General features: G+C 37.7%; 1 protein-coding gene across 2 annotated transcripts in view; it reads left to right on the top strand.

Annotated features, from left to right (window-relative positions):
• Nucleotides 1–17,720, top strand: part of LOC143864709 (alpha/beta-Hydrolases superfamily protein) — a 34,552-nt gene that overhangs the window by 2,580 nt on the left and 14,252 nt on the right. Inside the window, exons 2-6 of one of the 2 annotated variants that reach the window (XM_077375486.1) lie at nucleotides 3,960–4,109; nucleotides 4,316–4,342; nucleotides 10,369–10,459; nucleotides 11,813–11,856; nucleotides 12,645–12,743. In XM_077375486.1, the coding sequence (XP_077231601.1) occupies nucleotides 3,960–4,109; nucleotides 4,316–4,342; nucleotides 10,369–10,459; nucleotides 11,813–11,856; nucleotides 12,645–12,743 (411 nt within the window). The remainder of the gene's footprint in view (nucleotides 1–3,959; nucleotides 4,110–4,315; nucleotides 4,343–10,368; nucleotides 10,460–11,812; nucleotides 11,857–12,644; nucleotides 12,744–17,720) is intronic. The other variant, XM_077375487.1, reaches the window with a different exon arrangement.

Genomic DNA, 17,720 nt, shown 5'->3' with positions numbered 1-17,720 from the left:
CACATATTGTATATGTAGATATATGATAGGGACCATCTTCTAATTTTAAGTATCCTTTAGGTATCTTTTAAGTCCCTTAAGTTATAGGTGGGGTACCACTGTCTTTTCTCACCAATATCACTTGGTTTTCTTTGAGTAATTTGTAATTAATCACTTAAGTTGTTAAGTGACCACAATGACCCACATTACAACATAAGAGAGTCCTTATATTTGTGGGACATAAAGTGGCTTAGTTTCCATCTATGATGTGTGGACACGGACACGAGTGTCGCGTGCTGACACAGACACAGAGTGTCGGACACGGCAAACCCTCAAACTTTAGAAACGTGGACACGGCAAAAATAGAAAGTATATGTTATCATGATTTGTGGATATGGATTTGTGTGTCCAATTTAGACATGGATACGAGTTGTCTAAATGAGGTAAACACAATATTCAATAAAAAAACAGAATGTCATACTTGACACGGTACAAAAACATGTCCACACATCCACATTAAGTCTAACACTTCCATCAATACAAGTAAAAGTGTCCAAAGGAGTGTCGACAAATGTGGACACGTGAGTCGGCAATAAATTCTAAGTGTCGGCCAAATCATAGGTTTCCATGATAGGTTTGAAGAGATCGGGTTACCAAATCATAGTGTCGGCCAAGTCACTTAGTTTATTTGTAGTATGATAAGATAGAGTCCATGTAATGAGAGTCCTTAAGTCATTAGGAGTTGGCTAAGTCATTTCACTTGTCTTGTTACTATTTGTAGAGAATAGGACTCCTAGGGGTGAAGAATTGTGTTTTAAGAAGGAAAATCTATTAAAAAAAATCCCAAGTTAATAGGAATCCTAGTAGCCGTAAGAACTTAGGTTTGCAACTATATATATGTCTGTCTTATGTATGTATGCATACCTATGTATGTAGGTATGCATGCATACATATATCATGTGCATATATATATATATATATATATATATATATATATATATATATGTCTGTCTTATGTATGTATGCATACCTATGTATGTAGGTATAAATGCTTACATATATCATGTGCATATATATATATATATATATATATATATATGTCTGTCTTATGTATTACATAGGTATGCATATATATATATATATATGTTTGTCTTATGTATGTATGCATACCTATGTATGTAGGTATACATGCATACATATATCATGTGCATATATATATATATATGTCTGTCTTATGTATGTATGCATATATATATATATATATATATATATATATGGGAAAACGGTTCGTGAGCTAGAGCTTATATGAGCTAGAGTGCTCAAACACATGGGTCCCACATTTTTTGTGGTGATCCGAACCATTCATTTGCAAGGCCCCATCATAGATAGGGTGTGTACCAAAAATCAGGTCCATTGGATCATCCTCACCCTCCTAAAGTGGAGGTTTAAAATGGATGGATAGAAAATGGGCTTCTATAGATCCAATAGTTAGGGTTATGGTATGGAGGTGGTTTCTTAGCAACATCCTCTCTATGTGAGGTGCTATAAAATGAATGGATTGGATGAGTCAAACAACTATGGGAGAAGTGGTTTGTGAACTCTAGCTCACGGTGAGCTCCAGCTGAATACTTATTAACTACATAACTATAGGTCCCATCTTATAGACTGGAACTCACAACTAGAACTCAAAGGCGAACTCCTGGCTTGGCTCACTTACTTACACTCAGAAGCCTTGCTTCCTGATCCTTACTCAGTCCAAGAAGGGGATATGATCTTACTTGTTTAGCTGTGGATCCGTTCCCCCATTCCAATCTAGTCCAACTTTGCAAACTCCCCCTTCTCAACCCGTATCTTGTTCGTTATATATATATATATATAAACACAGGGTCCCACACTGTTTGGGTGATGCAAACCATTCATTTGACAGGCCCTTACATAGATAGGGTGTGCCCAAAAAATCTGCTCCATAGAATCATCCCATCCCTTCGATTTGTGGAGATTAAAATGGACGGGTTTACATACATACATACATACATTTTATATATTTGTCACTAGAAATACATTAGTTAATGGGATTTGCTAGCGTCCATCGCAGAAGGCATTTCATTGATGGGCTGTTGCATGTGAGAGCAGCCACATCATGAATGAAGACAAAATCTGCTGAAAAGTGAGCCGGTGTGGCTGCGCTCATATGCAACAGGCCATCCGCAAAATGCCTTTTGCGATGGTCGCTAGGAAACCCCTTAGTTAATTGTTAAATTTAATGTAGTTGACCACTTCATATCTCATGAAATCTGCCATCAATCCGGGCTGTGCATTCCTAGTTGACGTTGGAGGTGATTGGAGCAGAAGTAATGTATCCAGCATCGGTGTTTAGCTTTCCTCAAAGAAGGCAATTCTGACTTGCTTCATTTCTTGGACTTTAAAATCATCCGACTTGGTGGGCTGTCTGATTTTCCAAGGACTGAGAAGCATTGGAGGATTGGTATGCACCCCATGGTTCGGTTTTCCTTCTTTCTGAAACCATATACTCCAATCCCGTTCTCATTTCTTTCAAATGGTGGAGATGATTATGCCTTTCTTTTATAAACTTGACTAACCCATAGAGTCATACCTTTTCTTTTCCTCAGATGATATCTATGAAACATAGATGAGATTGTAACGAACACCACAGATGTGTAGACTTTGATGGGCAAGGATTTCGGCCATGTTAAGCATTTACTGTGGACAACCTCCAACCTTAGTTCTATCTGCTGCGGGATTTGTTTGGTCACACCAAATCCTCATCCACATTTTGGAGAGAACACCCTCATAAATTATCCTGGATTATCGTTATGTGACACGACTTTACACGCACATTTTCTCAAACGAAGAGAACATTTTTACATTCGTAAACTATTGTGCTAATTAATGCTCCGCACCAATCAAGGAGCAATCATTGACACCTAAAAGTCTAAAACAACCAAGAAGCTATATTAACATATGCAAGGTTAAGAATGCACCAAGTTTCTCAAGGACCAAACATCCATAGTGATGACAAAGATAAATCATCGCAGCTAACCTTGTTAAACTCAATTTGTGAACCAATACAACAACATAATGCTATTGTTAATATTAATTAATATGCAGAAGAACAGATAGACTGAGTATTTGCCATTTTCTTGCTTAGATTAGTAGATAATGCAGTGGCTGTGGTGCAGCAAGTTTTCCTTCGGCAAGAATATACTTAAGGGCCGTTTGGATATGCGGATTTTAGAATCTTGGATTTCCTCAAGATCCTGGATGGGAGACTAGAGGAGAAGGAGATTGTCCGTCGTTTTCTGATTTCTCGCTGTTCTTTCCATTGAGCGAGAGAGTAGGAGATGTCCCATGTTTAAAATCCAGGATAATGTATTGTGAAATCCAGAATTTTACACCGCTTCCAAACTAAAACCTGGATTCTAAAATCCAGGTATCCAAACAGCTGCTTAGATTTTATGAAGCATGAGATGCGGGTTGGCATTGGCTTTGACTTGCATCCTGTAGACTAGTCATGAAATCTTCTTTTTCGTTGTGGGAAACACATGCATGTATTTGACCTCTTTCTCTTTCTCTTCTGGAGATTTTTATCCAGAACTACTTGTATTTTATTACTTTCTCCGTTGTCTTCACATTGGAATTTCTACTTACTCTCCCTTGGAATATATGTCTTACCTTCATCCTACACAGGAAACATTTCCTGGTTTCCGTTAATGAATCGGCTATTTTTTTTTCCATTAATACTAAAAAACAATGGAACGTAAATTAAGGTTTTGTCGTTGTTTTCATGTTGAAAAATGTTCCTACACATTTTTTGTGACACCCATTCCTTGAAATTGGAAGACTTCTTTTCACATGGATCTCATGAACTGCCTATTGTTTAGCCTTGATGTTAGGAAGAATGGTTGTATTATAAACAGGTTGCTTGGAGTGATATCATGAAACTGTTATGTTGGTTTTAGGTTGAGACACTCTGCAATGGTAAACTAATTCTAAGACACTCAAGGAAGGCATCTCCTAAAGTTAAGCGGCCAGGTTTTTGTATTCATATGGCTTTAGTAGATGAGAGACTCACATGTGGCCAAGATATTGCCAAGCCTTCTGGAGTCCTGGTAATTACTAATGTCCCTTTCCACAGGTAACTTTTGTGTACGCTTTCAGTTTCCCATGGGCTACAGATTCAGGTCATGCATCAATTTATTTATGGGTGAAACGATTAGTACTTTTGAATATTAATTCGGAGCATATAGACTCAGCATTCGAGGAATGATATTTATTTAATTCTTTAATAACTGAGTTCTTGCATGTTCTTTTGCAGGCCTATGATATGGTTCAAGGTGCACTTGTAAGTTGACAGTTTCCCTAGCTCTGTTCTGCTGCTTGATGATTATGAATCTAGATGATTTTTTTTTTCAGAAGCAATTTTCCTTACTCATCATAGATTCTATGGTAGGATATCTATTACACACTAAGATATCTAGATAATTATGTGGGCCCAGCATATTGTGTCAGGCACATTACGATACTGATAATGGTACCAGGTGCATAATGGATACTTCCATATACTGAATTTACCATCACATCATCATGCTTCAAATGTATTGCACTTTCATTGAATTTGTCAAAGAGTATTTTGGTCATTACGTTATGTATAGCGTTGAGGGTATTGTTGTCTTTACACATGTAACCCTACTTTGGGCTCTATATATACATCATATTACATGTGAGCTCTCTGTAATGGAGGGTCACCATTTTCTCCATTCACTCTTCTTCTTCATCCTCTCTTCTCTACACATTCTAACAGAATTTAACAACCACAGTTCGAATGATTAGAACAAATTCCAAGGACGCAATATCTAATTGAGTAGTATGGGACAATGGTCAGAGGTAGGTTTCAGCAATTCTTTATGAATAATACCCTGAAAATGTCCCAGCTATCCTTCATCAACCAACTATCTGTCAAAATCTGAAAATGCAGAAGCGTATTTCTCCCCACAAAATCTGAAAAAATGGTAATGCTTAGCATTCATTTGGAACCACATTTCTTCTCGTGGGTGAATCTCATGACATTAAAATTGCCTCCTACACACCATGGATTGAATCATAGCCTTCGCACTCTTTTTCAATTCCCTCCACATCTCACCTCTCGGCCCTTCTTCGTTCGAAAAAAAGTCCTATTTTGTTTTATACAAAACTAAAAGGGAAATGATACACCCCCACCAACGGTTTCTGTGACAATGGTTCACTGCTTGAGGATAAATTCACCCCCTTTAGCGTTTTTCTTTGCCTTTAAAAATAAACGAATAATGCGCACGCGCGGGGGACTAAATTAGGATAAATCACATGATTCGTATGAGTTGTACAGTTTATGATCAAATCATAAGATTTAATCGAAAATCCTATGGGATTCAAATCGAAATCCATAAGATTTAATTTTAATAGTAAAATTTGAATGGTAAATCGTAAGATTTTCAAAAAAAAAAAAAAAAAGCTCGCAAGATTTCTTACAAGTAGTTATTGTTATTTCTTACGAGTAGTTGAATGGTCCCATTCGCCTTTCGGAACCCTCCATGAGTCTTGTTGCAGTTGTTGTTATTGTTTACTGTCAACTTCACCTCCAAAACAGGACCAAAGAGCTTGCCGAGGGCCTCCACTGTAGATTTCGCCCAGGCATGCTGTGGTATTCCATAGAATCTGATCCACATCGTTCTTTCTCCAGTGTTGAGCACTGAGTTCCATGGGTTAAAAAATCTCAATCTGACTCCCATATGCATATCTGCCTGCTTGGCTGATTGTTCGAGCTTTGTTTTCTGAGCCAAACTGGAAGACAACCTCATTCCTGATAATTCGTTTAGGAGTTGCTGATAATGCTACTCGCCACTTCTCCTCCGCCCAAACTTTAATTCCTCCATTTTCCAATAATTTTTTGGCACCGCCAATCAGGCAAGCTTTTAGCATACATGCTCTCTTGTGGTCTTTCTCCCCATATATGGTAATTGAATGAAAATCGGCATCTTCAGTTGCCGATGTCTTCCCTTCGGGTGCATTTGGATTAGAAAACAGTATTGAGATCTGTTGAAGAGTGTTAAAGGGTATCTTGGTCATTATATGTATGTTGGAGGGCATTGTAGTCTTTGTATCATGTAGCCCTAACTTGGGCCTATATATACATCATATTACATGGGAGAGCTCCTTAGCGGAGATTCCTCATCTTCTCCTCCTAACTTTATCCTCTTCATTTCTAACATGGTAACAAAGCTAACATCCTGAAAAGGAAAGAAGGAAGAAGGAAAGAAGAAGAGTTCTTGCCTCCCCGTTTCTCTCGCCTGCATCTCCTCTTTTACACCTCTCTCTCACCCTATCTGTTGCGAATTAGCTCATTCTTTTTTTTTTCCTATTTTGCCGTAATACAAATCCCTAAAATCTCTCTTCCACCCCACACAATCCTCGCGTATCGACCCACCTTCCTTATGCAGTGCAAACCCCAAACCGTAAACCCTCTCTCTACCCCTTGCCGTAAACCTCTCAAAACCCTTTGTTTTGGGTTGCCGTAAACCCCCACAAACCATTAGTGCCGTAAACCCATCTCTCTCTCCACTCTCTTTTTGCCGTAACCCATCTCCTCGCCCATACGGTTTGCCGTAAACCCTCCTCTTCCCTCAACCTTGCCGTAATATCCAAAACCCACCTTGCCGTGAATCTCAACCCTTCTCCTCTTCGTATCCTCCTTTTTTCACTTTTTCCCAATCCCCAAATCCCACAATCCTAACCCAAAATCCCCAGACCCTAATCCATTCCATAAACCATCCCATTTGAGGAAGAAACCTTCTTCCCAAATCCCTTTTTGGGAAGCCCAAACCCTAAATCTCCATCCCAAATCGCATACCCTAAATCCCTAAAACCTAACCCCATCTTGTGAGTCCCTAAACCCAAACCTCTCTTGTAAATACCATTTGTAAATTGATCCATCCAAAAAAAACCCAGACAAGATCCATTCTTTTCTTCTTTTCTCCATCAATAACTTCCATTTCTTGTTCTTTCTCTGTTCTAAATCCCTTTCTTTCTTCATCCATCCCCTTCTTTCTTGTTCTTTGTTGTCCTAAATCCATTCTTTGTCTTCTTTTCTTGTTCCTTACTTGTTCTCAATCCATCAATCCTTTTCTTTTCTCCATTTTAGTCCCTTCCTAAGTTCTTTCTAGTTCTCTAAAACCCTCTCTTTATGGTTTGAATCTCCTCTTATTTATGTTTTGAAAGCCTCATTCCCCCCTCCACTGCATCCATCTTTGTCATGGTTTTGTTTTATGGCGTTTGTGTTGATGTCAAAAGTGCACACCAAGTGTTTGAGGAAATGTCCAAGAGAGATGTGGTGCCTTGAGAGTGTTTTATTTGTTGCAAGTTGAAGGCCTCAACTTGAGGGGGAGTGTTGAAAGTTCCATGGGTGGAATGTTCTCGAGTGTTGTCTTGTTGTTGTCTTGTGTTGTCTTGTGTTGTCTTGTTGTTGCCTTATTGTTGTCTTGTTGTAGTCTTGTTGTTTTGTCGTTGTCTTGTTGGTGGTTGTTCCATATGGAGTTCCTTATTGGTGGTTGTTCTTCCTTTTCTATCTTGTTGTTTCTCTAGTTGATGTTCTTCACCATTCCTTCTTGGTTGGTTGGTTCTTCACATTGTTAGCTGCTTCTTCGTGTTCTTCGTTGGTTTCTTCCGCTTTTTGTTGATGGTTCGTTGGTTGCTTCTTCACATTGGTAGTTCTTTGTGTTATTAGTTGTTTCCTTCCGCTTGGTGTTTGTTTGTGTGTTGTTGGCGGTTCCTTTTATGTTTCTCACCATTCTTTGTTGGTTTGTTATTTTGTTGGTTGTTGGCTTATGATCATCATTGGTTGGGTTGGTTGTTGGTTTGTGATCTTAGTTGGTTGGTTGGTTGTGGTTGGTTGTTAGTTGTTGTGGTTGATTGTTGATGAACTCGCTTTGCGAGTCATGTTGTTGATGCTTCTACATGGTGAGTGCAGTTGCTTGGTGTAGTTTCACGTCCTTGTTGTTGTAGTAGTGGTTTGTGTTGCAATCCACATTGTTGGTGGCTATGTGCCTGGTCATTTGTGTTGGAATCTACGTTGTTTGTGACTATATGCCTGGTCGTTTGCATTGCATTTGGCCTTGCTGTTGTTAGTGGCTATATGCCCGGTTGTTTGCATTGCATTCGGCCTTGTTGTTGTTGGTGGCATATGCTCGGTCGTTAGTGTTGCTTTCGGCCTTGTCTCTCCAGGCGACGTGCTGTCCGCCGTTGTTGGTCGGTTGTTGTGCGCTTCTTTGTTGAGCGCCTTGTTAGTTGGTTCTTGCATCCGATTTGTTGTTCTTCTTCTATTGGCATTGTGCTCCTCAGCTGATGTCTCTGCTCGTGGTACCTCGTTGTTGCTCGTGTGCATGCCTTTGGTGTGCTTCTTTTGTTTGATGGATCGTTGCTGTTTTCCTATTGAGGCGTCTCTGTTCGATCGTTATTGGTATGCTTATTTGTTAGCCGTGCTCTGATTCCTAGGGATGCCCTATGGTGATAGCTCTTGAGGTAGTGCTGATTCAGGGGGAGCCATTGTTTTTTGGTGGCCATTGCTCTCTTTGTTGTGCTCATGGTGGCCGTTGTCTTCTTTTTATTATGTTTTTTCACTATGTATTCACCACACCAGCTTGAGGGGGGAGTGTTGTACCAAGCTGACCTGTGTATGGGATTATTGCCTTTTTTGTTGTATTGGGATTATCGCTGTAATTGTAGTTTTCTTTGTAACAAGCCGGAGTTCTATAGTATATACACTTCAGCTTGAGGGGGAGTGTTGAAGAGTATTAAAGGGTATCTTGGTCATTATATGTATGTTGAGGGCATTGTAGTCTTTGTACCATGTAGTCCTAACTTGGGCCTATATATACATCATATTAAATTGGAGAGCTCCTTAGTGGAGACTCTTCTTCTCCTCTTAACCTTACCCTCTTCATTTTTAACAATATCAAATTCCATTCCTATTCTAATTCCCCTAGTACAGGGAATGCGAATTCTGATGGTAGTGTTTGGGTAAGAAAAAGGAGGAATCGGTGTTGACATCTGATGGGCTTTTGAAAGGTAGAAGAGCAAACCCTAAGACAAACCCAAACAACAAAAATCTCACAATAAGACTCGAATCCACATCTGAATCAATTTAGAAAATAGAAGCTTAAAAACAAAAAAAGAGACCGACCAAGAAAGGGGAACTCACAGAATGATCGGAGAAGAAGAGGCTCGAAGATGGGGGGTGGAGAGGAACTGTCTGCCTCTCAATCGATTTCTCCTTCTCTCTTTATTTTTTGCTTCTTTGAGGCATAGAGAAATCATGAGTGGAAGGGCATTGTAAGGAAGATGAGTGAAATGGTTTTGTAAGGAAGGCGTAGTAGCTGAGTAAGAAGAGATTCGGTGTGTATTTAACATTGCCGTTAATGGCATGTGAGATCGAGTAGTCACAGCTGTGAGAGAGAGAGAGAGAGAGAGAGAGAGAGAGAGAGAGAGAGAGAGAGAGAGAGAGAGAGATGAATACCATGAATACCACCTTTTTGGTGGGGTTTCGATTTCTGCCATGATCTCTGCCAAGAATGCTGGCCGAGATGTCTTATTCCACCTAATTTCTACATCCAGATGCCAGAATTGACAAAAAGTCGGAAAAGGACTTGGATGCCAATTCTTATTCCGTATTTACCCGGTGCACATCAATAACACTTCAACTGAACCATTCAAAAAATATAAAATAAATAAATAACACTCCAACGATATTTGAAATTGTTAAAGTATAAAGATAAATAACGCCTTTCTCCAACAGCTTAAGCTTTTGGAGAAGTTGGTTAGTTAACATGGTATCAGAGCTAAAGGTCTAAAGTTCAAACCTCCCGGATAGCAAAAATCCACATGCGATGGTCGGCCCAAAGTGGGACCACATGTGCCACGTGTTTGCCAAGTGGGCCACACGTGTGGGGGAGTGTTAAAGTATAAATGATAAATAACGCCTTTCTCCAACAGCTTAAGCTTTTGGAGAAGTTGGTAAGTTAACAGAAATCATGGCATTTGCATTTTGTGCAAGTCCACTCCCTAGTGAGGAACTTGATGACTCTCCTTGAATATGGTATTTAAAACCAAAAATTAAGTATAAATGCTGGCTGCCGTGCTTTATTGGAGGATACTCTGACTAAATTAACCAGTTAGCAAAAGTGGAACTGATCAATTTAATTATGAAGATAATTTATCCAATAATACTTAATTCTAGTTGTTGTGGAAAGATACGGGTTGTACTTGTTTTTGTCTTCTGTTTGAATGTGATAAATCAGATTCTAAGGCATGATTGAATAGCATAACTACGATTTGGTGCAGGTTAGATGTAGCTCTGCTATGGACAAGTCAATACCTGATCCACCGACTGCCGTTCTTCTGCATGGTATTCTTGGTGGCAGGAAGAACTGGGGTAGGTTTTATACTCTTCTTTTACTAATTTATGTCTTCTATTCTACATGAGTTCCAAACGTAAGACACATGATTTTTTTTTTTCGAGAAGCAGACACATGATTATTTTTCTCCTCCAGCCAATTTCATCATTTGCTCAATTGTTCAATATGATGCAGACTGTGTTTTTTTTAATACCATCACTACCCGTGTTAGTAAGAGAGCTTGTTATAACTGCTATACTTAGCCCATGATGTTCATTCTCAGCCTGGAACATCATAAAAACCAAACTTGAAGCAAGCTACATCAGAAAAAAAAAAAAAAGTTTTAGCAGTGGAATCCCCAGTTCCCCACAAAGTTAAGTTTATGCTCGTTGTGTTCGATTCCATGAAGTCAAGTTTATGCTCATTGTTGTTTCTATTTCACAAATAAAATAATTTACTTCTTCCTAGTTCAATTCTTGGTTCCCCTTCAGCAGTTCCTTTTCCATGGAATGCAATGGTTTTGTTAGAATGTTCTTAAGGGTACTGCTTATCATGGAAAGTTGGATCAGTGGCTTGGTTCATATTTCTGAACCATAGGAGTTTGATGTCTTTGCCTTTTCTCAACCAAAATCTTTAACAGCACACAATTTTATCTAATTTTGCAGTTATTTGTTTGCTATTAATTTTACATTCTAAAACATTTATGGTCATAAAATATGTAACCATAGTCTACATCTGACCTGACTACTCTGAACTTTGAAGCATACCGATATTCTTCACTTGTTTCTCGGTTGACATTTTCTATATTTCTTGGGTCTAGGTCCATCTCATGTGGTTCGTAAGTGGACAATTCCAAGGTTCTTTTTTGTTTGGATTGTCTTGAGGTTCTGGAATCTAATCCCTCTCTATTTATTCTGTAATTAACACGCCCCATCTTTTTTGGGTTGAGGGTTGCGTTTGCATGTTATGCTGGACCTGATGTTTAAGGAGCTTTATTATTTTTTAAGGCCTTACTTATCCTGACTCCTGAGGCTGATTATGTTGTGGGATGTTTACCTTTTTCGGATTTTGAATTACATTGAAATATTCAAATCTTAAATGTTCTTTTTGTGACCGAATATTGTCGTGGGATTTATTCCTCATCTTCTATCTCTGATCAGTTAATTGTTGAACTGCCAATTTGGTCATTAGTTTAAAATACTTTGATTTGCATGGAATTATTCTTTTGATCTGCGTAGGCGGATTATTTTTTTGTTGATATGTCTCTGCTCTCTACTGACAATTTTGTCCAGCAAATCAATCAGCATAAATTTTAGTGGCACATATTGGTGTTGGTGATGTGATTATTTAACTTTATCATTCTCATAACTACTAATGTATAAGAATTTCAGGATCCTTCGCTAGGAGGTTGGCACAAGAATTTCCCATGTGGCAGGTATTTTATAGTGAATCCAAAACTTTGCCTTCATTTTTTTTCCTGTGAGTAGACTTGTTTTAATGGAACATGGATGTATATGTAGAATATCATCTTTTAAAAGTCGTGCTATTACTTTGTTGATTTACTTTGTTTGCATATCTACTTTCCGCTAGTCTTACTCGTGCATTTTCCCTTATTTGTAGCATCTGTTATGGTGTGGGAGTATCTGAACACAACTTTAGAATGCACTTATTCTCATCTGTTGAAGAGTATTTAGGTCTTTACATGTATGTAGAAGGGTATAGTCTTTGTACCATGTAACCCTAAGTTGGACCTATATACATCATATTCATGAGGAGCTCCTGAGTGGAGACTCACCATCTTAGATGTAAATATCGTTTTGTTCGGACGAAATTCTTGAACTGTACCGGTTTCGTTCGAAAACCGGAACTAAACGACAAAAAAAATTGTTTCGTTCTGGATTTTGTCCAGTTCTGAAAATTTCGGACGAAATGTCTGGAATGACCGAAATTTCGGACGAAATTTACTGGAATCCGGATGAAAATTTTTTTTTCTAGAACAAAATGTTTCGAACGAAATCCGGACAAAATGTCTGGAATGACCGAAATATTTCGTCCCGGTGACCCAAACGAAATGGTCACCGGAATGATATTTACAACTAAGCTCACCATCCTCTCCATTCACTTTTCTTCTTCATATCATCCAATGTCATGGACATTTATTCTGTTTGATACAGCAAAGATGAAGAGAAACTTAAAGTGGTTTCTTTATGTGCTTTATTGCAGTTCCTCCTAGTAGATTTGCGTTGCCATGGTGATTCAGCACTGATTAAGAAGACCCCTCCACATAGTGTTGCATCAGCCGCTCTTGACGTCCTAAAGCTAGTATGTTGTGAATTACCATTAACTGTTACACATGCAGATTTTTCACTGACATTATTTTCAGCTTGAAGCAATCTAAAATCATTTTTACATCTAGCATGTGTACATGGAAATTACAGTATTTATTCTTCAGTCTATCTTATTTATGGAAGCTCATATGCATTCTCTTATTGGTTGCAAAAACATGGGTTGCATTGATTGAACAGATGTAACTTTTCCCATATGGTGATGCATGATTACAGACACCTTTTAGTACATTCTTGATTGTGAAGGGCATGTGCTTCATCCAATGCAAAAACCACTAATTAGGTACGTCCATTCTAGAAGTGTAAAAGAATAGACCATTTATTTAGGTATGTGCTACAAATGACAATCTTCACCCTTGTCGCTCTCTGCAACATGGGTAGATGTTCTAGTCACCAAAAACTTACTAAGAAAGAGCGTAGTGTATTGCCATCTTTATGCAATTCACTTATTTCTTTACTGAGGTGAGGACTCAAAGTCATTAGTTCTTCTTAGTAACATGATGTTCATTGACTGCACCATGTCATTTTGAGGGGGAAGTGATAGAGATCTTAAAGACAGTTTAAAAACTTGTATGGTACTATGGTTGACCATGAGTTGAATAGGATCTGGACCTAACCATGTTAATGAGAATTTGTACTATTCAAAATAAAAGTTAATGGGAGCACATTAAACTTGGCTGACTTAAATAAAGGCTTGGTGAAGACTAGGCAACTTACTCAAGCCTTTGGGCAAGTTTTGTGTCAGTGTCATTCTTTTCTGGACATTGATTAGTCATACTAGAATTTACGGTATCTTTGTCTTATTTTTAGTACAGTTGGAGCTGTAATAACTAATACTCCATGGATTTGTTATTTTTTTATCTTATTTCTCAGACAATGAACCAACACTGTTCTTATGCCGATAATTTATACTCTCTTACTTAATATAAAAATCCAGTTATATAAGATATTACAGAGTACGTTCTTAGGAAACGTTGTTCAAAGTACATACAAGTGAACATTAATATTGTTCAAAGTACATATTGTAAGTACAGACTGTATATAGATCCATAGGAAATATTCTTTAGTCCCTTTAGTAGAATATGTTGTGGTGGTTGCAGCCGCCATTGATTCCGGCGTGGCAGTGACATCGACTCCAATGGCAGATGTAGGTAGGGCAACAACACAAGACTCTAGCCTGACAGTGGCAGTAGGACGTCGTCGGGGCTTTTTTTTGTCTTGCTAGACCATTAGACTTGGTGCAGCAGAAATGCAGGCACGACATGGACAAAGAGTTGGGCGGACAAAGTGTCAGATGGCTAGGTGTAGGGGAAGGGTGATGTACAACACCTATATGATAATTTATATTATCTAGTGCCTTATGTAAATTGTATCCACGGGCAATATTAATTATTAAAGCACCAACTTGTTTTTCATCATTTGTTATTTATATGGTTATTTGATCTTTGTGAGAATAGTCCGAAATATTTATTTTGTCAGTTTTGTGGTGTGGTACTTCTCGGGAGATTATAAATTTTTATGTTTTTCTTAGGTTTATGTTGGGAAAATGAACTATTAAAAAGTATATGAAGCAATGTAAAACTTTATAAATAATTAAAATATAAAATTTTAAGAAAAAAGAGAATTCATTAAAAATAAACCATTATGATCGTAATACTGTGAAAGAGTTACCTCACTATTCTTTTAAAGATATTGATATATTTTTATCATGTATCTATTCTAACCTAAATTTCATGAAATTTCAAAATCTGAGTTGGAATATGTTTGTGTGCCTTAGCGTTTCTTATTCATTTCTCTAATATATTATTTACAAGATGATTCTCTACTATAAACTTTACACTTTTTACACTTTCTCCATTTTTGGGATGATTTTGTACTATAAACTTTACACTTTAAAGCTAAATCATTCTACCACCACATCGTTCCTTGCTCCACGTCTTTGCATTTGGTGATAGTGTGGAGCATTCTTGCTCCTCATAGGGTCTGCTTGTTCAGATGGATCACCTTCCTCGGCTAGATTCTTACGGCAGATCACCTCCGCAATCGTAAGATGCTTATTATTGATCACTCTCTATGTTTGGAGGGAGATGAGTCAATGAATCACTTACTCCTTCATTACATGGTATCCATAGTTATGGAGCCTCAACCTTAAAAGGTTGGGCTTATCCTGTGTTTTTCCTTCCCGGGTAGTCGATCTTTTGGACTGCTGGTTTTTTGCCCCTTGAGGTTGAAAAGGGAAGATTTGATGGAGTGTGATTCTTTTGGCTACTATTTGGGTTATTTGGTAGGAAAGGAATGGTCGAGTCTTTAAAAGCGTGGTAAAAATTTCCCACTTTATCCCTTGGGCCGTTCTTGGGTGAAGATCCTCCCTTGCTTAAGGTTTATTTCTAGCTATGAATTTAGGAGGTGTTGCAAAGAAATTTTTGCTAGTAGAGAGCAGGTAAAGATTCCTTCCCCTAGGTGGAATCCTCTGGGCCCAGGGATGTTGAAGCTCAATTTCGATGGATCGATTTTGGGTAACCCAGGCCTGACTAGTGTAGGTTGAGTTCTCATGGATAAAAATGGATCGATCAGGTGGGCCTTCTCAGGCCCTATTGGGATTACTGAGAGCATAGACCTAGGCAGATTGATTGTGGAGGGGGATTCTCTTAAAGTCATAAGGTGCTTAGATGGTGGTGAGATTTGCGAATATGTTTTGTGAAACAACCAATTACTCCAAAAGCTTAAGCTGGCGGAGATGGCATTATTTTATCTTTCATACTTTAACACTCCCCCTCACGTGTGGCCCCTCCTTTCAAGGTTTGCCTACACGTGACACATGCGGCCCCTCTGTGGATTTTTAATATCAATGAGTTTTGAACCGAGGACCTTTGCTCTGATACCACGTGAAACAACCTATTACTTCAAGACCTTAAGCTGGTCAAGATGGCGTTATTTAATCTTTTATACTTTAACACGTTTGACGAGATTCAGGACCGGATGACGGGGTTCTAGATTACTTTCCCACATGTCTCAATAGTGATGCAGATAGATTTACCCGGGTGGGAGTTGGTAGAGATAGCTTGTCTATTTTTTATTTTTCCCCTCCTTGAGGGGCCTTCGATTTTTGTATTGACCATCTCGATCGGGAGTGTTTCACATCTTTTTCTCAATAAAATCACCTTTCCCAAAAAAAAAAGAATTATTCTTCTATTGTTCTCTTCTTCTCCTTCTATTAAGTCTTCGCAATGCTTGTAGCCATACCCATATCCGACATATATTGGATACTACTTCTACAACAATGTCTCCACATTATAATCATTCCAAAGTTCCTTAGCCCTGCAATACTCTTTAAATTTATTTTGAATCAGTGTTTAAAAACTCGTTCTCAGACAAGAACTTTCCCAAGAAAAAACCGATTCAACTCAGGGGAGTCAATGATTGAGGGTCGCCTGAGTAAAGGAAGTTTTTATTGACTCAGTAGGGCCTAAACCAGGTCGAATTGTTGAGACAATGATTGACTTGGGAAGTTAAGCCTTCTGAATTTTGTATTTTCATCATGAACATATTTAGCCTCTCTAATAATATACCTGATAGTAAAAGAAAACTTAATTGTACTAACATATACTCTTTTTTTTAGATGCTGTCATGACTCGTATAAGTGCTCATGCTTGTGTCATTACACTTGTACTTGTATGAAGGTAAAGTAGGCTACTGATATCAGCTCTGTTGTAGATCTTTTCAAATTTAAGATTAGTATCTGTTCTGGCACTACAACCATTTTTATTTTAAGTTGTTGAAAGAAAATTGTTGAAGTGCCTGTGATGTGTGTATCCCTACAGAGGTGGACTATGTAGACGAGGTTTTAAATTTCGGTTCGGTTATAGTTTTGGTCATCAGTGACATGGAAAACTTTGGTTTCGGTATGTAATTTTCGACGAAATCTTGTAAAATCACGGAAACATTTCGGAATCATGGCTGAAATCCAGGTAAGAGTAGGAAGGATTCTTCCTACTGGTTTTTCTTTTTTATTTATTTTTTGTCAATTTTTAAAAATATCTTAAAGAATCTCGTTGTTCTTGTCTTTTCTGCGAATGGAGTTGATTTTGTGGGTTTCTATCAAGATGTCGATATTTCGATAGGAACTGTTTTTATCTGAAAAGTTTGATGTTTCGCATATTCAGATCGAAACATTAATGAAATCCTGAATTTCAGGCTAAATCTGGTGTGTTTCCAAATCCTTTTCGTTAGCATCTGAAATCGAAATATTTCGGCTGAAACGAAATGTTTCGGCCTAAATTTAAAACTATGGATTTAGATAGATGCATCAAGCTGAAACAAGGAAGCTTTCGCTTGAGATGATACTAAATCTTATGCTGTCATTCAAAAAAAAAATCTTATGGCCTTTTGGAGTTGTAATAGTTAGGAGCAAGTCACAAATATTTTATCGGTATAACTTCAGATATTTTAAAATTTTCTTGTTACATATTGGAAAAAATGGAATATAGAATATTTAAGAATATATAAAAATATAAGTTTAAGAAACAATCAATAGAAAAAATAATATAGTGAATTTATTGTGATATTTTCATTGTAAAAAAATAAAATATGAAGATACCTCGAAAATTTTCAAAATCTCAGGATAATTTTGGATTTTTTTTAATAAAAATTGAAAAATAAGATATTTGTGACTATGCATCTGTAACTAATTGTACCCGCATAACCAACGTTTGTAATTGGGTAATCTAGGCTGTCCATGAGTCGTCTAATATAGATCTTTACAAATACGTGATCTGGGGAAAAGTAGGGGCATGCAACCATTTTTAGCATTGAAATTATTTAAATTCACTAATAGACATTCATTAAGCACCAGGAACAATTCTTTGTTTGAAACTTGTGCAAAATATCATACTATTATTTTTTTGTTGTAGGTGCCTGGCATGAAAAAAAATTGCTTCTCTTCTATTTTGTTGTC

Source organism: Tasmannia lanceolata, unplaced genomic scaffold (assembly GCF_043159265.1).
Source record: "Tasmannia lanceolata isolate RefF3 unplaced genomic scaffold, GAP_Taslan_0.1 ptg000054l, whole genome shotgun sequence".
Taxonomy (NCBI): Eukaryota; Viridiplantae; Streptophyta; class Magnoliopsida; order Canellales; family Winteraceae; genus Tasmannia; species Tasmannia lanceolata.
This window is presented reverse-complemented; position numbering and strand designations above follow the sequence as displayed.